Source organism: Jatropha curcas, chromosome 8 (assembly GCF_041381405.1).
Source record: "Jatropha curcas cultivar XTBG-Jc1 chromosome 8, XTBG_Jcur_1.0, whole genome shotgun sequence".
Taxonomy (NCBI): Eukaryota; Viridiplantae; Streptophyta; class Magnoliopsida; order Malpighiales; family Euphorbiaceae; genus Jatropha; species Jatropha curcas.
The window spans coordinates 6,977,223-7,002,435 of record NC_143158.1 but is presented as its reverse complement, the minus strand read 5'-3'; the positions used below and the strand labels follow the sequence as shown (position 1 = coordinate 7,002,435).

General features: G+C 32.1%; 2 protein-coding genes and 2 long non-coding RNA genes across 4 annotated transcripts; 3 read left to right on the top strand and 1 right to left on the bottom strand.

Annotated features, from left to right (window-relative positions):
• The first annotated feature begins 265 nt into the window (after positions 1–265).
• On the top strand, positions 266–6,408 carry CRCK3 (calmodulin-binding receptor-like cytoplasmic kinase 3). The gene is made up of 8 exons (XM_089724985.1): positions 266–599; positions 830–1,825; positions 1,958–2,209; positions 2,973–3,235; positions 3,632–3,797; positions 3,883–3,972; positions 5,437–5,735; positions 6,086–6,408. The coding sequence occupies exons 2-8, from the start codon at positions 1,537–1,539 to the stop codon at positions 6,293–6,295; spliced, it is 1,569 nt and encodes a 522-aa protein (XP_089581111.1). The 5' UTR covers positions 266–599; positions 830–1,536; the 3' UTR covers positions 6,296–6,408.
• A 4,148-nt stretch (positions 6,409–10,556) lies between these two features.
• On the top strand, positions 10,557–11,623 carry LOC149494106 (uncharacterized). The gene is made up of 2 exons (XR_016322219.1): positions 10,557–10,748; positions 11,226–11,623. It is a non-coding gene; the product is annotated as an uncharacterized LOC149494106 (long non-coding RNA).
• Positions 11,624–12,109: 486 nt separating this feature from the next.
• Positions 12,110–16,857, bottom strand: LOC149494105 (uncharacterized). The gene is made up of 3 exons (XR_016322156.1): positions 16,308–16,857; positions 15,715–15,780; positions 12,110–14,888 (listed from the first exon to the last, which is right to left on the bottom strand). It is a non-coding gene; the product is annotated as an uncharacterized LOC149494105 (long non-coding RNA).
• A 2,205-nt stretch (positions 16,858–19,062) lies between these two features.
• On the top strand, positions 19,063–22,108 carry LOC149494104 (calmodulin-binding receptor-like cytoplasmic kinase 3). Its single transcript, XM_089724672.1, has 5 exons — positions 19,063–19,518; positions 19,998–20,260; positions 20,657–20,822; positions 20,908–20,997; positions 21,971–22,108. The coding sequence occupies exons 1-5, from the start codon at positions 19,230–19,232 to the stop codon at positions 21,976–21,978; spliced, it is 816 nt and encodes a 271-aa protein (XP_089580798.1). The 5' UTR covers positions 19,063–19,229; the 3' UTR covers positions 21,979–22,108.
• The last annotated feature ends 3,105 nt before the right edge of the window (positions 22,109–25,213 follow it).

The window sequence follows — 25,213 nt, the reverse complement described above, 5'->3', positions numbered from 1 at the left end:
AAACCGAGGGACTCCTAAACTATATCAACTTTGGCATAAAGAAAAACAAAGGAATATTTTAGTAGAATGTGGGACACTTCAATCATTTGGTAGTTGTTTTTTATTTTCTTTTCTTTTTTTTTTTTTTAAATCAAGGGACAGGAGTACTAATTAATTAATTATTTATTTTCAATTGTCTAAAAAGGTGAGTAATTTATTATTCTAACGAAAGAATTCTCATAAATATGGTTAAAATGAAGAAAAGAATTTCGAGGAAACATAGCGATGTAATAATCTTTCAATCCAAATCCAAGCAATTGACATAAAATTTTTCCAACGGTCAATCTTGTCCAGCGTTTGGGTTCTCTTTGTGGCTTTGCTTAATATACTATATACTAATATAAAAGTAATTACTTAATTGGAGACGGCAACAAGTTACATCACCTGTTCACCCTCTTCCTTCCTTCCTTCCCTTCTTCCTCCTTTCTTCTCCAAACCAAAAATCAAAAAGTCTGAACTAAAATCACGAGGCCGGTCATCTTCACTTTCTTCTTTTCTTTTGATTCTTCTCTCACCAAAATCCAGTCGTCTTTATTTCCTTAGCCGCTTCTTTTGTTCAGGTTTGATTTTTTTATTACTTTCTTTATCTTATTCCTATGTAGGATATACTATTTCATGTGGCTGTTGCTATTTGTTTCTCCTTCTGGGTTTTTTTTTTTTTTTTTTTTTTTAATTTAAACTAGTTAAAAATCATTGGTTTTGTTATTTATTAGTGTAGAATTGTAAATTTGTTTTGGATGCTTTATTACCTGGGTTTGATTTATTTTATCATTTGGTGATGTGGGTGTAGGATACTTTGGTTCCACTATAAGCTTTTTGGCAATTTCGAGGTTTTGAGAAGGTGGGATTTTAATTTGCAGCTACTTTAGCAACTGGGTTTTGAACACTATTGGTAGTTTGGTTAGCAGGGTACCAAGGAACTGGAACAACTAATTATTTAGTTCAAATTTGGAAGTGATTGAAGTCAACATCAAATTATCAATATTTTACAAGTTTTGTGAATTTTGTCTTGAAGACTACATTTTGATTTTTTGCGGTGAAACGGAGACATTGATATTCCTTATCTAGGACAGTTTGAATCCTTGAATTTGAAGTTTCTGTTGGTGTTCTGAGTTTCAGCTACTTTCTTAACTGGGTTCTCTTTTTGTCAATTTGGTGAACTGGATCGGGAGAAGTTCAGTTGAGTTTCATGGTGATTGTCCAAAATTGAGCTACCTGTATAGAGCACTAAGAACATGTGAACAAGAAGATTGGTGGGCTTTGAACTTCCAGCTTTATTTCTATCTCGATTTTCTCCACACGATTGATAAAATTTCATGCTATATTTCTCTCTGGGTTTCTCTACTTGATTGGTAAAGTGCACTGGATGTGAACTACATTGGTTGAATCTCTAAGGTTTCCAAGGTTGCCGTTATGTATTTTCTCTTCAGTTTTATATAAGCTTCGTTGGGATTTGCAGAATATAGTGATGTTTTCTTTATATTTAAATACTCAAAGATGGAAATGGAGCATATTACATCATTGAGAATGGCAGTTCCAGCATTGGCTTTGTTGTTATTGGTGCAAATTTCAAGTATACTTGCTGCTGGATTTGACATACAATTAAAGGTTTGTGGTACTGACCACCTGGTCTATTCAAAATTTCATGGTCGTGAATTGTTTTATATTAATGGAAGTCTTGTAGACAAAGATTCATTTTGTAATGCTCTCCACTTCCACTATGCAAATGGTTGCATCTTTGAGGGATATCGCAGCAGTGGCTATTGTGGTTTGGACCTTTCATTAGGTATGCGCTGATACCAGATTCTAGGTTTGGTTTTCTACTTGAGAAATTTATGAAGCCACTTTTTATAAACTTGCAATTCTGTGCATTCAGTACTCAAGGTGAATTTCTAATTAACTGTTACTGTTTTGGTAGCTGACTTAACCCTGAAGCGTGGAAGAAAAGTTTTGGAAAAGAAGGTCAAGGGACAGTCCAAAATCTATGATACTGGAGAGGATATTCCACAAAAGAAGAAGAACAATGATTCTACCACCTTTTCAACCTCCAAACAAGTTGGCATAATTGCAACTGGAATTGTTGCCATGAGCTGTGGTCTTCTGTGTCCATGTTTTTACAGGAAAAGGAAAGCAACTTCCCACACTGTTCTTTCCAAGGATCCAATTTCATGTGCGTCTAGTAACACATTCATATCTCACCATCTTCAATGTTTGACCAAACAAACTTTTTCAACAACTTTTACAGTTGATATTCATTATCTGCAGTTTCATAATTACTTGAATTAAATTGAGGTTAAGAGTAGAACTGTTAAAATTTTGAATTATGTGACTTATTTTTCTATTTAGTCTATTGCGCCAATGACCAAAAAATTTAAAATTCAACCAAATTTTCAATTACGTAGAGTTTTTTATTTATTCAATTATTAGTGCCAAGTTCAACATTTTTATGAATTATAGCGAGCCTTAGATAGCCAATACTGAACCTTGAACCTGTACCTCTCCTTATTTCGGTTTATCCAGTTTATTTTCATTTCTTGTGGTGCTTGAGTGCCAGCTGTAGAGAGGATGTCATCAACTAGGGTGCTATTGGCCATGAACCACTCCCTTGCCAGCCGCTTGGGCTTTCTGTTTCCTGAGTCCACTTCAAATCTACCCTTGCACTGCTTTTATAAGCCAATTATTTTTCAGCAACTCTGCATATAACTTTCATCAATTCCATCTGTATTACTTGCTTTCAGTGCCCTTCAATTATGCTCCTATTATATTTTAGATGCGAATTAGTGCAAGGCTTGTTACAGATGTTAAAGTTGGTGTGTGTATATATATAATGTTAAAGTTGGCCTATGTATAATGGCCATTGCCGATGATTTATTTGAAATTGTTGATTAGACCTATTTCAAAATTGAATATTTTCCTTAATTGCGTTGTTGCAGTGGATTCGATTTCCTCTTTTGATGCAAATACTGCTTCTGAAAAAGTTCCACCCAGTCCATTTCGCGTGCCACCTAGTCCTTCCAGATTTTCAATGTCTCCAAAACTTAGTAGATTGGGATCAATTCATCTCAATATGAGTCAGGTTGCAAGAGCCACACATAATTTTTCGGCTGCACTTCGGATAGGAGAAGGGGGCTTTGGAACTGTCTACAGGGCCCAGTTAGAAGATGGGCAGGTGGTTGCTATAAAACGAGCAAAGAAGGTACACAGTAATTCCTCTTTTGAACTTAGTTAAAATAGCTTGTCATACCTGATGCTAGACTTGGAGAAATGTGCACTCCATTATTTCTAAGTGATAATGATAATGCATTAGAACTACTGAATTGCATGCACATGCGGCTAGGAACCACCAAAGAGCTCCTTACTTGCAGCAATAATAGAAGGTGATAAGGATTTTGTTCGCTTCACATTATAAGTACCATGCTAGGTTTTCTGTATGGTCTATATTTTTCAATTTCTCCATTTTGTTTTTGTGTTAAAGTTATTGTTTTGAATGTTGGAGTGGCTTTCATATTGTCTTTCTTAGCATTGGCTCTGCAAATTAGCCACATTATTCTCTTAAGCATTTTCTATTGGTTGATAAGAAAACATTATATAGGAACACTATGAGAGCTTGCGAACTGAATTCAGCAGTGAAGTTGAACTTCTGGCAAAAATTGATCACCGGAATCTGGTGAAGTTACTTGGTTACGTTGATAAAGGAAATGAGCGCCTTATTATTACAGAATTTGTACCTAATGGTACTCTTAGAGAACATTTGGATGGTAAGCTTATGTCATATGTAGATCACATGAAATTTTTCAATCTTGATGATAACCTTTACTAATGGTTTTGTGTAACTCTTTGCAGGTCAGCGTGGAAAAATTCTGGACTTTAACCAAAGGCTTGAAATATCTATTGATGTTGCTCATGCACTAACTTATCTCCATACATATGCAGGTTAGACATTATTCATTTTCTTATTGTTCGTGAAATTCCATAAAGTAGGAAATTTATTGAATCCAGATAACCAATCCGAGAAAGTTTATAAGCATGAGTTAGGGAACTGTAATTCTTGCACATATTACAATTTGTGCTAGTAGCATTTTATAGTGCATTAATCAACAATTGCTTCCAGCACCAACTATAGATGGTTTAAATTGCAAGTATTTAGAGTCACAGCTGCTTTCATTTTATTTCAGTAATCTCAACTCTACCGCCTTATGGGTGTTCGACACATAATAATATAGAAGCAAATTTATCTCATTAGATTTTTTTCCCAGTTTAGAAAAGTGTCCTTTTCAGAGAAAGTGCCAGAAGTTGTTTCACCTATCCTCATTTCCTTCGTCAACAGTGTCAATGTTCTCTACATTTCTCTAATGCAATGTCATGAAGGTGGCCCTCAATTGATTACCAATTTTATTCTCCACTGAAAAATAATTTCAAAAGACAACTGTTAGTTATCACCTTCAAACATATGACTGACCTGAATTTACTTTCAGGCCTTGCAATCTCAACAAACATCTGAATTTGTGGAAATACAACATAAACCATATGTTGAAAAACTCTACTTCTGTCCATATTGTTGAGATAGCTAAATGCTTATTATGGAATATGATGTAAGCAAAGTGTTATTGCAACTTTCTCATCCCACCATTAATTGTCTCACTATCTTCCACCATCATGTTTATGTCCGTCTATGCAAAATTTATGTGTCTACAAAGTCATCAATGATATACTGGCTCCATCTGCAAAAAAAAAAAAAAAAAAAAAAAAAAGATACACTGACTCTATTACACGTACATTTCTTGGAGTCTTTGCACTTGCTATCAGGAGCAAATAAATCTAATCTTCCTATATATTATATATTGCTCCACATAAGTTAACATGCTATAACCGATACAATATTGATACTTTTATCTCATATTCATTTTTTGTTTTTTTCGGTAAGAGGGTGGCTTTGGTGTACTGAAACTTACCCCACTTGTGACCTAGAGGTCATGCCATTGAAACAGCTGCTCTACAAAAGAGTGGGGGGGAGACTGCATGCATCAAATGACAGAGTGGAAAATTATAGCTAAAGGGGGCTAAGTTTTCAAGAGTTACTGGGGGAAAAATTAAAAAAATTTACTATTTTAAAGAGAATTTGGGTTAAGTGAGCGGGGGCCACCTCCTGGCTCCTCCTCCCTCCGTCAATGCATACATCAATCCCCTAGAGCCACACATATGGGATGCTTCGTGCATTGGGTCGTGCTTTTTATACATGATCAAAATTTTTAATACACTGGTATTATATGCATATCATTCTTTTCCTGACATGTTTCTCAGATGCTGATAGATTAATGGTAATTATTTAGCTTATTTGGTTGCTAGACCTTTGACTTATGTTTGCCTTTGCTTTTTATGCTCTTTACCTCACAATAGAAAAGCAGATTATCCATCGAGATGTTAAATCTTCCAACATTCTTTTGACTGAAAGCATGAGGGCCAAGGTTGCGGATTTTGGATTTGCAAGACTTGGTCCGATGGACTCTGATCAGACCCATATTTCAACCAAAGTGAAAGGGACAGTGGGTTACCTTGACCCTGAATATATGAAGACTTACCAACTCACTCCAAAGAGTGATGTATACTCATTTGGGATTTTGCTTCTAGAAATTCTGACAGGTCGCCGCCCTGTGGAGCTGAAGAGACCTGCAGATGAGCGGGTTACACTTAGATGGGTAAGCTTATCGTCTCTGCCATTTAGTTTGCTGTAATTATGGTCACTAATATTGAATACCTTGGTATATGTGCAATGAATAAAGATAAGGGTATTACAGTAGATGTCCATGCGGAGCGATGTTTGTATTGAATGGATGAGTCTTCATAGTTAACTCTCAATCCTTTAATAAGTTAAACTAAATTTTTTGGATTTGTTTTATTTTCATAAAATTCAAAGTTGATTTTGAAGAGGGCTAACCGAGTATGTATTAGCATCGTTCATTAATACGTCATTAATCCAATATATTGCATGTTATTTCGCTTTCAAGCACTAAAAACATCATATGCTATGATCTTAAATTTCTTTCAGGCCTTTAGAAAGTACAATGAAGGAAGTGTGGTGGATTTGGTGGATCCATTAATGGAAGAAAGAGTAGATGGGGAAGTACTCATGAAAATATTTGCTTTAGCAATTCAATGTGCTGCACCGATTCGAGCAGATCGACCGGACATGAAAACAGTAGGAGAACAACTGTGGGCAATAAGGGCAGACTATCTAAAGAGTGCAAAGCGTGGCTAACAGCAAATACCGCTCCTCATATATAGCTCTTTATGTAACATTTTCCTTTCAGTCTCTTTGTAAAAAACTCCATTTTAAGGTTGAGACAAAAAATTACTTTGATAATTTGGCCATTTTATCTGGTTCGCTGCTCATTAATTTGAAAAACATACATGGAATCTGCGATTGATATTGTTTTTTACTAACTTTTTGTGTAGTTACTAGTCCATAAATGTATAGGCAAAAGCTTTCAAACTTTTAGGTTTGGAGTATTATACGTGATGTCTCTCAATCTTGCATTGCATTAACTCTTTTGGAGTGTTATGTTTGGAGTATTATAATATAAAACAAAATTGAAGAAAATTATTTTATTAATTTAATTTTTATGCATGCTTGTGGATAGTTTTTTAGTAAGTAATAGAAGTTTATGTTATTAAATTATTAATTAGTACATTTATTTAAAAAGTTTAGATTAAATCTGTGCAACATTATTTATTTGGACTATTAGAAATATTTTTCAAAATTTTATTTTTTAATTTTTTTTAAGTGAATCATAATTGTTGAGTATATCGGTTAATATGGTTCCCAAGAGTGATTAAAGATGAGTAGGAAATGATAGCTTAGAAGCATGTTTCAATTAAGCAATCCAATGAATCTTTGGAGCTTGATAACATATAATATCGTGAACAATGGCGGCAAGGCCACCTACGGCAATCCATGCATCTTCGAGGTATTCATCCAAAGATGGAGTTTAGATGCTTCTACATGAATATGATTTAAAAGATTTGTGCTGCTATAATTAAAAAGAAAAAAGAAAATTTGCTAATAAAATCGATAGGCAAGCAAATCGGAAGAAAACAAACAAGAATAAATAGACAATTATCATTAACAAGATATTAAATTTTAAATTTTAAAAAATATATATATATAATAGGAAAAAAAAAAAATCAATGATAGAGATATAGATAAAGATAAATATTAAGTTTTTAAACTTTTAAAATATAGATATAGATGTGCAGTGTTTCGTTTTGATCCTTGGTTATTTGCAGCCGCTTTCTACGTACACCTTCTCTTACTCATATAAAAGATCAGAGTTGGGTTCAGCTTCATCTCCAATGTTTTCTGAACTCTGATACTTACAATATTTGTAGTTGCTCCAACACCTAGCTACCTCTTTCATCAGCTCTTTTATTTTGATGTCAGGGATCATGAACGTTAAAGAAGAAATAAAGAATTTAAAACTTATCCTAGCCGGCGTTGGTGGCTTAGGGGGCAGTTTAATAGGATTTTTTGTGTTCTGTGAAACCCCAAGAGGTCAAGCCATGTTCGAAAATCAAACCTACCTATTTTACTTCATTGTAACTCTGTTGGTTGTCTACTATCTAGTTACTCAATATTTGTTTGTCTATAAAGCCAATCGTTATCATGGCTGGCTTATAAGAAAAAATAGTTTTTTGGGTAAATTTGTGGTTAATGCCTTCACTGCTGTTTTGAATTATAGTTTTTTTTATTATACAGAATTAAATGCTGACTCTTCATTTATTTTGATGTGCATCTCTTATTCTTCCTTTTCTTATTCATTGTCATTCATTCCCTTCACTGATTTTGGTCTCACTGAAGAATTACTGAGTCTAACAATAACACATAATGCTCTGTTTCGTAAAGTAAATCCAGAGTCATGGGCATTTCTCATTTTTTTCATGTTACCGACGTTTTTTATGCATGCTGGCGAGGAATATTATAGAATGGAAGAAGCAAAGTGGATGAAAGTAGAAGAAAGAGAGAAGAAAAAAGAGGAGAGGAAGAAGAAAGAAGGATTAGAAAGGAGAGAAGAAAGAAGAATAAAGGAAGAAGAAGAAGAAGAAAGTGTGGTGGACCCATTAATGGAAGAAAGAGTAGATGGGGAATTACTCATCTTAATTTTTGCTTTGGCTGAACTGATTGAGCAGATCGATCAGACACGAAATCGAGAAGAGTGCAAAAGCCTCTCTTTATAACTCTCTTTTGCTATTTTATAGATGAAATTTTCTTTTCAATACTGCTTTTCTTTTCATTTCCATGGCTGCAATCTGAATTGGCAATTTCGCATATTATCGTATCATTTGCCTTTACAACTAATTATTTTTCTTAATTTAATCTGAATTCCACATTTGGATTTCAAAAGACAATGTATTATATTTTTGATGTTATTATTATTTATTTTCGTGCCATTTATTATAAGGTTATATATATATAATCTGCTCCTTAATTATGTAATATTAAGGTGCAAGAACTATCTTTCGGCATTCCAAAAGTATATATTAAACTAAAATTATAGTTTAATTAATACTTCAATCATTTATTGCAATATGTATTAGTTAGAGTTTTGTTTTGGAAAATAATGATATGAAAATTTGCATTTTTTTTTCAGGAAAATATAAATTATTTAAAATCTATAAGATTAGTTAATTTTAATTTGTAGTTAAATATCCATTATCAGCTATGAGTCTTTTATTTTTGCAAAATAATAGTATATGCCCTCAAGAGATGTATGAGGTTGTGCTGCAAAATATTTATTTTAAAAATTATTTTGTTTCATTTTGATGGCAAAAAAAAAAAAAAAAAAAAAAAAAAACACGAACAGATATAAGTAGTAGTGCAAATGAATAAATGATCCCAAGAAAATTAAGCTAACGAGTAAAATGAAACCATAATAATAATAAAAAAAAGAATAAAGCTAATTTGGCCTATTAACTTATCTAATGGAATAAAAAAGCTCAGATTAGATCTTTTAGATCAATTTAGCCTTTTAATTTTTTTAAAAATGGTTAAACAGGTCAAATTTGGTGTTTTAGACTAATTTAGTCTTTAATTCTTCCCTATACTTATAATATGAGAATTCTTTATACATATTTATTAAAATTATAGTTGAAAATGGAATGTATAATTAATTTAAAAATTAATTAAATATAAAATAAATGAAAATGATATATTAAGTATATTATATCCCTCTTTATCTTTATCGATGATTTTGAGTTTTATGTATTAATTTGAACATTTTAACACCGACCTTTATTATTAGACAATTATATGTGAAATCTATGTATTTTGTCATATTGAACAAATTAAAATTATACTTATTTTGCAAATTGATTATGTCAAAAGAAATAATGTCTTATGAATTTTAAACTTCTATTCAAAGGAGCAGGAAAGTTGTTACTTTTAAATTGAATCAATTCATTAATTTGTAAAAATCGAATTAAGTTTGGAATATTAAATTAGGTCAAATATGACATTTTTTTAATTATTTTAAACAAATTCAGGACTGAACTGACTTACAAAATTAAATTTGATCTTTTTGATTCTACCAAACAAATTCAATGACCATATTCACCTTTATTCCAAAACAAAGGAATTGATTTATTGGAAAATTAAATTGTAATAATTATAAGAGTTTTTTAAATTGTTGTTGTGTGATAACGTCCTAAGACATAATTATAGTACTTTATATTTTATTAAATGAAGAATAATTTGATTATATATTAATAAAAAAATTACTATAATTAGGATTTTTCATCCTTAAAATATAGATAATATAAATCAAAATTGAAGAATAATATTTTATTAATTTAATTTTTATGCATGCTTGTGGATAGTTTTTAAGTAATAGAAGTTTATGTTATTCAATTATTAATTAGTACATTTATTTAAAAAGTTTAAATTAAATCTGTGCAACATTATTTATTTGGACTATTAGAAATATTTTTCAAAATTTTATTTTTTTAATTTTTTTAAGTGGATCATAATTATTTTGTATATCGGTTAATATGGTTCCCAAGAGTGATTAAGGATGAGTAGGAAATGATAGCTTAGAAGCATGTTTCAATTAAGCAATCCAATAAATCTTTGGAGCTTGATAACATATATATCGTGAACAATGGCGGCAAGGCCACCTACGGCAATCCATGCATCTTCGACGTATTCATCCTAAGATGCAGTTTAGATGCTTCTATATGAATATGATTTACAAAGATTTGTGCTGCTATAATTAAAAAGAAAAAAGAAAATTTGCTAATAAAATCAAAGGGCAAGCAAATCGGAAGAAAACAAACAACAATAAATAGACAATTATCATTAACAAGATATTAAATTTTAAATTTTACTATATATATATATATATATAATAGGAAAAAATCAATGATAGAGATATAGATAAAGATAAATATTAAGTTTTTAAACTTTGAAAAATATAGATACAGATGTGCAGTGTTTCGGTTTGATCCTTGGTTATTTGCAGCCGCTTTCTTCGTACACCTTCTTTTACTCATATAAAAGATCAGAGTTGGGTTTAGCTTCATCTCCAATGTTTTCTGAACTCTGATACTTACAATATTTGTAGTTGCTCCAACTCCTACCTCTTTCATCAGGTCTTTTATTTTGATGTCAGGGATCATGAATGTTAAAGAAGAAATGAAGGATTTAAATTTTGCTTATGGTATTTCTGGCTTAACTCTCAATTTAATAGGATTTTTGGCTTTCTGTGATACCCCAAGAGGTCAAACCATGTTTGAAAATCAATCCTACCTATTTGGCTTCATTATACATCTGTTGGTTGTCCACTTTCTGGTTACCCAATATTTTTTTGTTCATAAAGCCAAACGTTACCATGGCTGGCTTATAAGAAAAAATAATTGTTTGTGTAAAATTGGGGTTAATGTCTTCGCTGCTGTTTTGAATTATAGTGTTTTTTCTTATACAGAACTAAATGCTAACACTTCCTTTATTTTGATTTGCTTGTCTCTTTCTTCCTTTTTTTATTCATTATCATTCATTCCCTTCACTGATTTTTGTCTCACTGAAATATTTCTGCGTTTAACAATAACACATGCTGCTCTGTCTCATAAACCAGAGTCATGGGTAATTCTCGTTGGATGCATGTGTCTAATGTTTTTCATGAATGTTGCCCATGAAGCTTATAGAGAAGAAGAAGAAGAGTGGAAGAAAGTAGAAGAAGAGGAAAGGAGATTGAAGGAGAGAAAGAAAGAAGAAGAGAGGAAGAAGAAAGAAGGATTAGGAAGGAGAGAAGAAAGAGAATAAAGGAAGAAGAAGAAGGAAGAAAGTGTGGTGGACCCAATAATGGAAGAAAGAGTAGATGGGGAATTACTCATCTTAATTTTTGCTTTGGCTGAACTGATTGAGCAGATCGACCAGACACGAAATCGGAAAGAGTGCAAAAGCCTCTCTTTATAGCTCTCTGTGCTATTTTATAAAATTTCTTTTCAATCCTTTGTAAACAAACTCCTTTTTTTTTTCCGTTTCCATGGACATCCATTGACCAAATTAATAAAATTAAAAATTTTACACTATTAATAGCTTTCGTTCTTTTAAATTAAAAAATAAAGAATAGCGTGAACACTTTTTAAAAAATTTTATTAGTGTAAGCAAGGTTTTTCAATTTATTATTTTATTTAATCTGAATTTCATATTTTGATTTCATAAAAATATATCCAACAAATTGAAATTAACTTTTATGAAATTCTATCTCTTTTTGTAAAATTTGGACTATGAATATATCAAACAATAAATGATATCGTTGTACTATTTTTATTAAATCCACCGATTTCGGTTCTCTCTAAGATATTCTCTTAATCACTGTAGTAATATAAGAAATAGAACTATTTTACCACCAAATACTCCAGTAAAAAGAATTGTTTTTAGAGTATTTTTGTCACGACCCGTTTCCGTGGGCCGGACCGGCACTAGAGCTCAGGTAAGCTTAAGGCTTCCGAGGCCCGTAGTAAGCCTGAAACGCTAGAATCTATTATCTCGATATAAAATTTCAACATTCAGCCCATATGATTATGAAAGATAAACCTCAATATTTTATTAAATCTCGGCCCAAATTTATCGGCTACAACATTCCACAGTTCGGGCCTAATTAACAATGCATCACATTTATAATATAGGTTCTCATCTATAATAATAAACAATTAAAAGTATACAAATCCTATAACTGCGGAGTCACTAACTGTTAGTATACATAGCAAAATAATTATGGAACTAGAAAAAATTCTTTATTGCCCTGCGCCGAAGAAACATAGCCTAAATCGGATTAAAGGAAAAACCTACTTCCTGAAAAATCAAACAAGACATGTGAGTTTTCTAAGGAGTAATAATTATTGCACAATACACGCAGTCACACAAATGTGTACACATATTAATCTAGTCATCCGACTAGTTATATGCTCTCGCAGCCAGTCACACAAATGGCATATCACCAGCACTCACAATCATAAACATCTTCATACGTGGAAATTAGTCAGTGGCGCCACCTGAAACCCCAACGAGCCATCCTCACACATGGCTCGCCCTCTCATACATGTGTACCAGGGAGCCGATCCCCCATATGGCCAACTGGTCTAATCCTCACTGACCAGTCCTCTCATGGTATTTCCATTCTCTCTTTTCTTTTCCATACCAACAGGAGGCAACCCGGTGGTCTCCATCCAATCTAGATCATCAAGTGCTCACAACAGGAGGCCACCCTGCGGGCTACAATCAAATCTAGATTATCAGGTGTGCAACAACAAGAAGCCATCCTGTGGTTTTCCACATAATCCATATCATCAGGTGTACACGGGGGCGCCGATCTCCCATTTTCCCGGTCGACGGTCAAATATCATATAATATTCGGATCCATATCACAGACCGTCCTCACAAACCCACGGTGGTCCACTTCATCCCAATTCCACACAAACAAAGCATAGCATTATCACAACACAATTAATCAAACATTGCAATCAAATGCAGACATATTGATCAATTAAACATCGTAATGCAATGCACAATTAAACATCCAAAATCAATGCAAATAAATAAATAAATAGTATTAACAATAAACAACAATAATAAAATAAATAACAATAATAACAACAATAATGAAAATAAATAAATAAATATGTAAATAATTAAATGAGTAATAAAGATAATAAATAATCAGAGCACTCTATTTATTATGTACCAAGTTATACAATTAATCTAAATGAACTTATTTAATCATGTCATTAATTAAAACTAGTCTAGGTTCTATTGAAATTTCGGCAGCATCTCCCCTAAAAATAGGACTATCTACCTGTTTAAATATCACAATAATATATATATATATATATATACACACAGCCCATCCGCCGGGCAATCAATCAAGTCAAATACCCGTCCGCCTTTAAATGACATTATCGCCATTTAACATCCATAACAACTTACATGAGCTTAATTCATATTCTAAATAACATCATTTATCAATCATTGGATACATATGTATGTATATACAAGCATATGTGCATAATTAACTTTCACGATTAATTCTGATTCCATATCTTTTCATTGGTACCTAGGCATGTAAGACTTCAAGCTTAACCTCAGTTACCACTTATTAGAACAAGAAGTTTTACTCTATTCAAATTTACACATTATGTTCTAAGTATCTCGTATCATCCAACTAACAACATCAATAATTAATCACCAATACAAAATTTTAACTTTACTTTATAAGGTTAAGCAAATAACTAAGTAGATAAACAATTGCAAATTTATATTGGCTTAACGTTTATATCCTTCTAGTGTAACTATATATATATATATATACCTTTAATAATTATATGCAATTATAATTTATAAACTCTTCCATTTCCTTGTTATTAATTAAGATCTCGAAATTCCATTTAATGATCCATGAACCATCATCTATTGAATATGAATAAGCATTTATGAATATCTATCAGACCTCGAAATAAAAAAATACACTTCCTCATCCATTTTTGTCTTTCTACAACAATTTAATATATTTGCTGCCACTACACAGATTCGTAGTTTTTCTACGCTAAAATCTTAAATTGCACACCAACTAACCAATCTGTTGCAAATATTAGACCTACTACCTCATATGTACACTATCAAGCAATAATTTGAAGGAATAATTAAAAATAAAATTCCTAAATTCCAGTTTAATCTCATAGCTCACAGGCTGGCAAATTCACTAATCAACTTACCTTACTAAGAGAAAGGTTGGAAATTGCTTACCCAGTTGCGAAAATGTCGGAAAAGTGCAAGAAAGAAAAGAAATGCCACTGTCCCTGTCGAAGAATGATATCGCAACTCCTTGCGATTTGCTGCACCAGTAGGTGAACGACGATGGAGAAGGAGAGAGCGGAGCTACACCGTCGACGGGGATGAAGCTGGAGTCGATCGATCGCCGGAGAGTTGAGCTAAAGAGGCGACGCGATTTCCCGATCACAAACTCGCAAGTCTGCTGTGAGTGTACGCCAGAAATGAAAAGAGAGAGTGTCATGACCCGACTCCGTGGGCCGGACCGGCACTAGGGCCCAGGTAAGCATAAGGCCCCCGAGGCCCGTAGTAAGCCTAATTACTCAACTTATACATTCCATACCATTTATAAAATAACGCATACGGCAAGACCCAATTTAAATACACAACCCTATAACTGCGGAGTTCAATAATATTCTGATAGTAGAATAATTTAGACATCCAAAATTAAATAATAGAAATATAAAGTTTACATTTATAACTCTGCGGAGAAGATTGCAGAGCTTCCGTTGGATCAGCAACTTCCTACCACCTGAGAAGTTTGGAGAGAAGGGGGGTGAGTTTTGCAACTCAGTGAATAATAATAAATAATACACACCACATACAATCAAGCAAAATGCACCCTAGTATACTGAATGAACACACAACAGTTAATCATATGGCATCACATCAGCACCCACAAACAATATCACCTTCAAATAATCACATCACGTGGAAATTAGTCAGTGGAGTCACCGAACCCCCGATGAGCCGTCCTCCCACATGGCTCATCCTCTCACATGTGCACCAGGGAGCCGATCCCCCATACTGGCCGACCGGTCTAATCCTCACTTGACCAGCCCTCTCATTGTTTTTCTATCCTCTCTTTTTTTTTTTTTTTATACCAACAGGAGGCAACCCGGTGGTCTCCATCCAATCTAGATCATCAAACGCTCACAACAAGAAGCCACCCTGCGGGCTGCCATCAAATCTAGACTGTCTGGTGCGCAACGACGAGAAGCCAACCCGTGGTTAACCGTAACGGTAACAGTAGGTGCACATGGGGGCGCCGATCTCCCATTTACCCGGCTAACGGTAATCATATTGGATCCATATAACGGTACGGTCTCACAGTCCCATGGTGACTCACTTCATCCCAATTCCACACAAACAAATCACAATATATGCATAGCACAATTATTCAAACAATTCTTTCAACGTTCTACACCAAATACATCCAAATATACAATTATGCAACATAAAATAAATATGAGCTTTAATATAAAAATATATATATATATATATATATATATATATAAGGTTTGTAAAAAAAATGCTATGCAACTGCATGTTGATATGCATTATTTATTATTACTCACTGTGATGAAGAGCGAAATTCTAGCTTTGATTCTGTCCTGGAGGAGCACTAGATGGACCCGGGCGATCTAAGCAAAGTAAGAACGACACAAAAGAAAATAATTCTATCAGACAAAACATTTCTTTACCACTCTAAGAATTTTATTTTATATTCTAAATTTTTCTACGTAATTTAATCTTGATATATAATTTCTTTTCTGTAATAACTTTTTATTTTTCTACCGAACTCTATTTTATTTATTTCCTTCTGAAATCTATTTTATTTCCTACCGACATTTATTTCATTTTCTACCCAAATTTCGGCAGCATCTCCCCTAAAAATTGGACTATCTACCTGTTAGAATATCAATAATATACCAATAATTCCAAACCACACAGCCCATCCATCGGGCAATCAATCCGGTCAATTAGTCCCGTCCTCCACATTTATCCACATCAACCATATTTTGTAAATTTCAGAATAGTTTATCTATTATTAGAATTAAATTTTTAATTAATCAAGTAATTTAATTAATCAACAGATCTAGCCAAATTAAATTAATTAACTAAAGTTACTAAAATTAAATTAACTAAAATTACTAAGATTAATTTATACCCCAAAATTTATTAATTTCTGTCGCAGATTGCTAGATCGGAATTTATGCATGCCGGATCAAAGCTACACGCACTGGGACTGCAAGTTGGTGGCGCAATCTGACTGGCAGTGGCAGCGATGGAGGCACAGCTTACTCAGAGCTGCTACTGGCTGTGGCGTGCGGAGGAGCAGTGGCGGAGCTGTGGCTGGAGTCGCGAGGAACAGCGATCGAGCGGAGGAGCAGTAGCGCTGCGCGACTAAGCTGAGTTCGTGGTGGCGCGCCTGTTCGATCGAAAGCAGAGGAAGGATCCGTGTGCAGCGGCGACTGGCGTAGAAGAGGGAGCGACAGAAGCGACGCGATGGAGGTCTGCTCGAGCTGTGGAGGTGGCGCGCGATCTGCTGCGGCCCTGCTGCTCTGTCTCGCCAAGAACAGAAACGCAGCGAAGAAAGAAGAGAAGGAAAAGAAAAGAAAAAGAAGAGAAGGAAAAGAAAAAGAAGAGAGGAGGAGGAGGAGGTGGTGGCAGTGTCGGTGGACTGACTGGAGGCGCAGAGAATGGATGAGGGGTGAGGTGAGCGAGCGTGGAGATAAAAGAAAGGAGAGGTTTCTAGAGGGTTTGGGCTGATTCGTTTCGATTCCGGTTCGATTGAGCCCAAATCTTGGTTTTTGTTTGATTTTTGATTTTTCATTGGTTTTTGATTTGCTTTATCACGGTACAAATTATTAATTTGCATTTAAATATTTAGATACATTTTCCACGCTGTCAGTTTATTAAATTTAATTGGAAAATCTTTGAAAATAAAAATTCGGGTTGTTTCAGAGAGAGGAAGGGAGGCGAGGGCTGCTGCAGTGAGGAGGCGACAACGAGGTTGGCGATGGTCTCGGGTGGTCGGAAAAAAAAGGGAGGGGGAGGGGTGTCGCGCTCATGGCGCTGGCGCAAGGAAGAAGAAGGGAAAAGAGAAAAAAAAGAAAAAGAAAAAAGAAAAGAAAAGAAAAGAAAAAAAATCTTGGGGCTTCTAGACCATTCCAGTTCGATTCGAACCGGTTTGGTCTAATTTAATGATTCGCCTCGATTTTTGCTCGGTTTGCAGGTTTTTCACTTGGTTTTCAAGCTATTTGTGTGGTTTTCGAAAGATCAATTTAGTTTTAAGGCCCGGTTCGATTTATTTTAATTATTTAGTTTGGTTCCATAATATTTTCTCCATTCACTCAATATAAATAAAATATGAACAATTATGATATTTGATTTTTAGGATAATTAATTTATATATATTCATAACAGATTAAATTGTTGGAGTTTCATATTATTTCTTGAAAATTTTTAACTGTCCTCAAATAGAAAATTCTGATAATATATTTGGGCTTGGGCCCAACTCACAACACTTTGGACCCAAATTTAAGATTGTTTGGTGTTTAAAGCCCATATAGTCAAAAATCGAAATTTTTGATTTAATAAAACTTTAAAAGTTTTGAAAATAAAAATTCGGGGTATTTCAATTTCAAGCCAATCAAATAGTAATATTTAATTTTCAACTTATGATTTATTAATTTTAATAAATTATATCCAAACTTAAAAACTATGAAATTTAAAAATTATTTTTAAAAAAATATATCTACTCAAATTATACAAGCACAAAGAAAAAAAAGAATATTGTAAAAAACTTTTTTATTAAATAAAATTTTTTAAATTTTCAAAATCAAATATTTAAAAAATAAATTAAAAATTTTTTTCAAATGCCTCATTATCATATATATATTTATTAAAAAATAAAGTTTAAAAAAAAGATAAAAACTTAAAATTTTAAAATGTTTAACTAAGCTATATGTATTTACTTAAAAATAATTTTAATATATTATGTCCAATCAATTAATAAAATTTCATTAAATGCATTATTGAAAATTTCATTATTTTTTTTTTCTCACTCTCTATATATATAAAACCCTAAAATAACCATGACTTAAAGCTTTTTCTCTTTAAAATATGTATATAATACTTAACTTTAATATTGAATTGTAATTTTAATATATATAGATAATTAAGCCATTTAAAATTATTAAATTTTACTTATTCAAATTTATGTTTTTGAAAGATAAATAGATGTAGATAATGAGTTAATGCTATTAATTATATGAATTAATGTTTTAATAAATTTGAATTTTGCATATATTGTGTTTAGTATAGTATAATAAAGGAATGACAAATACATTAAAGTAACAAAATAAAATATCAAATTGTAGAAAAAAAATTACTGGGCTCGTGGATTGGATAGTTTGTATGTAAATTTATAGAAGCTACAAAATATATCTTACAAATTAATAAATCACAGGTTGGGCGAAATTACAAAAGGATAAATTAATAAATCACATTATAATTAAATCTAATTGTACTTGAAAGAAATTCAATATGTATTAGACGCATAGAAGAAAATTACATTTGAAACATTTTCTTCTCTCTTAAATTCTCTTCAGAATTTTTCACCAGAAGTTATCTTATTATATTATTTTTGTAAATAGTCTGACATTCCATATTTATTTTAGCCATAACCTCTTGTTGATTTAGATTTAAGAAATAGAAAATTTTAACTTTTTCCATTCATCAAAATAGAAAATTTTGTAAATTTCATACACTAAAATTGCAATTATGTCCACGCTTTCATTAAAGAGTTCTCTTTCCTTCACTTCTTTATTCCTTTTATTAAAATAGAGTGCGATTTGAGCTCCAAATCCATCACTTTCCAAAGATTAACGGAAATTATAAGAGAATGACCAAAATGTTAACGATAAATCATAAGTTAGGGATTTGCAGTGCACTGGATGTGAACTACATTGGTTGAATCTCTAAGGTTTCCAAGGTTGCCGTTATGTATTTTCTCTTCAGTTTTATATAAGCTTCGTTGGGATTTGCAGAATATAGTGATGTTTTCTTTATATTTAAATACTCAAAGATGGAAATGGAGCATATTACATCATTGAGAATGGCAGTTCCAGCATTGGCTTTGTTGTTATTGGTGCAAATTTCAAGTATACTTGCTGCTGGATTTGACATACAATTAAAGGTTTGTCGTACTGACCACCTGGTCTATTCAAAATTTCATGGTCGTGAATTGTTTTATATTAATGGAAGTCTTGTAGACAAAGATTCATTTTGTAATGCTCTCCACTTCCACTATGCAAATGGTTGCATCTTTGAGGAATATCGCAGCAGTGGCTATTGTGGTTTGGACCTTTCATTAGGTATGCGCTGATACCAGATTCTAGGTTTGGTTTTCTACTTGAGAAATTTATGAAGCCACTTTTTATAAACTTGCAATTCTGTGCATTCAGTACTCAAGGTGAATTTCTAATTAACTGTTACTGTTTTGGTAGCTGACTTAACCCTGAAGCGTGGAAGAAAAGTTTTGGAAAAGAAGGTCAAGGGACAGTTCAAATCTACCCTTGCACTGCTTTTATAAGCCAATTATTTTTCAGCAACTCTGCATATAACTTTCATCAATTCCATCTGTATTACTTGCTTTCAGTGCCCTTCAATTATGCTCCTATTATATTTTAGATGCGAATTAGTGCAAGGCTTGTTACAGATGTTAAAGTTGGTGTGTGTATATATATAATGTTAAAGTTGGCCTATATATAATGGCCATTGCTGATGATTTATTTGAAATTGTTGATTAGACCTATTTCAAAATTGAATATTTTCCTTAATTGCATTGTTGCAGTGGATTCGATTTCCTCTTTTGATGCAAATACTGCTTCTGAAAAAGTTCCACCCAGTCCATTTCGCGTGCCACCTAGTCCTTCCAGATTTTCAATGTCTCCAAAACTTAGTAGATTGGGATCAATTCATCTCAATATGAGCCAGGTTGCAAGAGCCACACATAATTTTTCAGCTGCACTTCGGATAGGAGAAGGGGGCTTTGGAACTGTCTACAGGGCCCAGTTAGAAGATGGGCAGGTGGTTGCTATAAAACGAGCAAAGAAGGTACACAGTAATTCCTCTTTTGAACTTAGTTAAAATAGCTTGTCATACCTGATGCTAGACTTGGAGAAATGTGCACTCCATTATTTCTAAGTGATAATGATAATGCATTAGAACTACTGAATTGCATGCACATGCAGCTAGGAGCCACCAAAGAGCTCCTTACTTGCAGCAATAATAGAAGGTGATAAGGATTTTGTTCGCTTCACATTATAAGTACCATGCTAGGTTTTCTGTATGGTCTATATTTTTCAATTTCTCCATTTTGTTTTTGTGTTAAAGTTATTGTTTTGAATGTTGGAGTGGCTTTCATATTGTCTTTCTTAGCATTGGCTCTGCAAATTAGCCACATTATTCTCTTAAGCATTTTCTATTGGTTGATAAGAAAACATTATATAGGAACACTATGAGAGCTTGCGAACTGAATTCAGCAGTGAAGTTGAACTTCTGGCAAAAATTGATCACCGGAATCTGGTGAAGTTACTTGGTTATGTTGATAAAGGAAATGAGCGCCTTATTATTACAGAATTTGTACCTAATGGTACTCTTAGAGAACATTTGGATGGTAAGCTTATGTCATATGTAGATCACATGAAATTTTTCAATCTTGATGATAACCTTTACTAATGGTTTTGTGTAACTCTTTGCAGGTCAGCGTGGAAAAATTCTGGACTTTAACCAAAGGCTTGAAATATCTATTGATGTTGCTCATGCACTAACTTATCTCCATACATATGCAGGTTAGACATTATTCATTTTCTTATTGTTCTTGAAATTCCATAAAGTAGGAAATTTATTGAATCCAAATAACCAATCCGAGAAAGTTTATAAGCATGAGTTAGGGAACTGTAATTCTTGCACGTATTACAATTTGTGCTAGTAGCATTTTATAGTGCATTAATCAACAATTGCTTCCAGCACCAACTATAGATGGTTTAAATTGCAAGTATTTAGAGTCACAGCTGCTTTCATTTTATTTCAGTAATCTCAACTCTACCGCCTTATGGGTGTTCGACACATAATAATATAGAAGCAAGTTTATCTCATTAGATTTTTTTCCCAGTTTAGAAAAGTGTCCTTTTCAGAGAAAGTGCCAGAAAGTTGTTTCACCTATCTTAATTTCATTGGTCAACAGTGTCAATGTTCTCTACATTTCTCTAATGCAATGTCATGAAGGTGGCCCTCAATTGATTACCAATTTTATTCTCCACTGAAAAATAATTTCAAAAGACAACTGTTAGTTATCACCTTCAAACATATGACTGACCTGAATTTACTTTCAGGCCTTGCAATCTCACCAAACATCTGAATTTGTGGAAATACAACATAAACCATACGTTGAAAAACTCTACTTCTGTCCATACTGTTGAGATAGCTAAATGCTTATTATGGAATATGATGTAAGCAACGTGTTATTGCAACTTTCTCATCCCACCATTAATTGTCTCACTATCTTCCACCATCATGGAATATGAGGAGCGATGTTTGTATTGAATGGATGAGTCTTCATAGTTAACTCTCAATCCTTTAATAAGTTAAAGTAAATTTTTTGGATTTGTTTTATTTTCATAAAATTCAAAGCTGATTTTGAAGAGGGGTAACCGAGTATGTATTAGCATCATTCATTAATCCGTCATAAATCCAATGTATGGCATGTTATTTCGCTTTCAAGCACTAAAAACATCATATACTATGATCTTAAATTTCTTTCAGGCCTTTAGAAAGTACAATGAAGGAAGTGTGGTGGATGTGGTGGATCCATTAATGGAAGAAAGAGTAGATGGGGAAGTACTCATGAAAATGTTTGCTTTAGCAATTCAGTGTGCTGCACCGATTCGAGCAGATCGACCGGACACGAAAACAGTAGGAGAACAACTGTGGGCAATAAGGGCAGACTATCTAAAGAGTGCTAAGAGTGGCTAACAGCAAATACCTCTCCTCATATATCGCTCTTTATGAAACATTTTCCTTTCAGTCTCTTTGTAAAAAACTCCATTTTAAGGTTCAGACCAAAAATTATTTTGATAATTTGGCCATTTTATCTGGTTCACTGCTTATTAATCTGAAAAACATACATGGAATCTGCGATTGATCTTGTTTTTTTTACTAACTTTTTATGTAGTTACTGATCCATAAATGTATAGGCAAAAGCTTACAAACTTTTAGGTTTGGAGTATTATACGTGATGTCTCTCAATCTTGCATTGCATTAACTCTTTTGGAGTATTATAATATAAAACAAAATTGAAGAAAATTATTTTATTAATTTAATTTTTATGCATGCTTGTGGATAGTTTTTTAGTAAGTAATGGAAGTATATGTTATTAAATTATTAATTAGTACATTTATTTAAAAAGTTTAGATTAAATCTGTGCAACATTATTTATTTGGACTATTAGAAATATTTTTCAAAATTTTATTTTTTAATTTTTTTTAAGTGAATCATAATTATTGAGTATATCGGTTAATATGGTTTCCAAGAGTGATTAAGGATGAGTAGGAAATGATAGCTTAGAAACATGTTTCAATTAAGCAATCCAATAAATCTTTGGAGCTTGATAACATATAATATCGTGAACAATGGCGGCAAGGCCACCTACGGCAATCCATGCATCTTCGAGGTATTCATCCAAAGATGCATTTAGATGCTTCTATATGAATATGATTTACAAAGATTTGTGCAGCTATAATTAAAAAGAAAAATGAAAATTTGCTAATAAAATCAAAGGGCAAGCAAATCGGAAGAAAACAAACAACAATAAATAGACAATTATCATTAACAAGATATTAAATTTTAAATTTTAATATATATATATATATATATATAATAGGAAGAAAAAAAAAAGAAATCAAAGATAGAGATATAGATAAAGATAAATATTAAGTTTTTAAACTTTGAAAAATATAGATATAGATGTGCAGTGTTTCGTTTTGATCCTTGGTTATTTGCAGCCGCTTTCTTCGTACACCTTCTTTTACTCATATAAAAGATCAGAGTTGGGTTCAGCTCCATCTCCAATGTTTTCTGAAACTCTGATACTTACAATATTTGTAGTTGCTCCAACTCCTAGCTACCTCTTTCATCAGCTCTTTTATTTTGATGTCTGGGTTCATGAAAAAGAAAGAAGAAATTAAGGATTTCAATTTTGTTTGTGGTATTTCTGGCTTAACTACCAATTTAATAGGATTTTTGGCTTTCTGTGATACCCCAAGAGGTCAAACCATGTTTGAAAATCAATCCTACCTATGTGGCTTCATTATACTTCTGTTGGTTGTCCACTTTCTGGTTACCCAATATTTTTTTGTTCATAAAGCCAAACGTTACCATGGCTGGCTTATAAGAAAAAATAATTGTTTGTGTAAAATTGGGGTTAATGTCTTCGCTGCTGTTTTGAATTATAGTGTTTTTTCTTATACAGAACTAAATGCTAACACTTCCTTTATTTTGATTTGCTTGTCTCTTTCTTCCTATTTTTATTCATTATCATTCATTCCCTTCACTGATTTTTGTCTCACTGAAATATTTCTGCGTTTAACAATAACACATGCTGCTCTGTCTCATAAACCAGAGTCATGGGTAATTCTCGTTGGATGCACGTGTCTAATGTTTTTTATGAATGTTACCCATGAAGCTTACAGAGAAGAAGAAGAAGAGTGGAAGAAAGTAGAAGAAGAGGAAAGGAGATTGAAGGAGAGAAAGAAAGAAGAAGAGGGGAAGAAGAAGTAGAAGAAAGTGTGGTGGACCCATTAATGGAAGAAAGAGTAGATGGGGAATTACTCATCTTAACCAGACACGAAATCGGAAAGAGTGCAAAAGCCTCTCTTTATAACTCTCTTGTGCTATTTTATAAAATTTCTTTTCAATCCTTTGTAAACAAACTCCTTTTTTTTTTTTCGTTTCCATGGAAATCCATGGACCAAATTAATAAAATTAAAAATTTTACAATATTAATAGCTTTCTTTCTTTTAAATTAAAAAATAAAGAAAAGTGTGAACACTTTTTAAAAAATTTTTAATTTCATTAGTTTGGTCTATATGTGAGGTATAGACTAATTTTATTAGTCTAAGAAAGGTTTTTCAATTTATTATTTTATTTAATCTGAATTTCATATTTTGATTTCATAAAAATATATCCAACAAATTGAAATTAACTTTTATGAAATTCTATCTCTTTTAGTAGAATTTGGACTATGAATATATTAAACAATAAATGATATCGTTGTACTATTTTTATTAAATCCACCGATTTCGGTTCTCTTTAAGATATTCTCTTAATCACTGTAGTAATATAAGAAATAGAACTATTTTACCACCAGATACTCCAGTAAAAAGAATTGTTTTTAGAGTATTTCAAACCAATCAAATAGTAATATTTAATTTTGAACTTATGATTTATTAATTTTAATAAATTATATCCAAACTTAAAAACTATGAAATTTAAAAATTATTTTTTAAAAAATATATCTACTCAAATTATACAAGCACAAAGAAAAAAAAAGAATATTGTAAAAAACTTTTTTATTAAATAAAAATTTTTAAATTTTCAAAATCAAATATTTAAAAAATAAATTAAAAAAATTTTTTCAAATGCCTCATTATCATATATATATTTATTAAAAAATAAAGTTTTAAAAAAAAAAGATAAAAACTAAAAATTTTAAAATGTTTAACTAAGTTATATGTATTTACTTAAAAAATAATCTTAATATATTATGTCCAATCAATTAATAAAATTTCATTAAATGCATTATTGAAAATTTCAGTATTTTTTTCTCTCTATATATATATATATAAAACCCTAAAATAACCATGACTTAAAGATTTTTCTCTTTAAAATATATAAATAATACTTAACTTTAATATTGAATTGTAATTTTAATATATATAGATAATTAAGCCATTTAAAATTATTAAATTTTACTTATTCAAATTTATGTTTTTGAAAATAAATAGATGT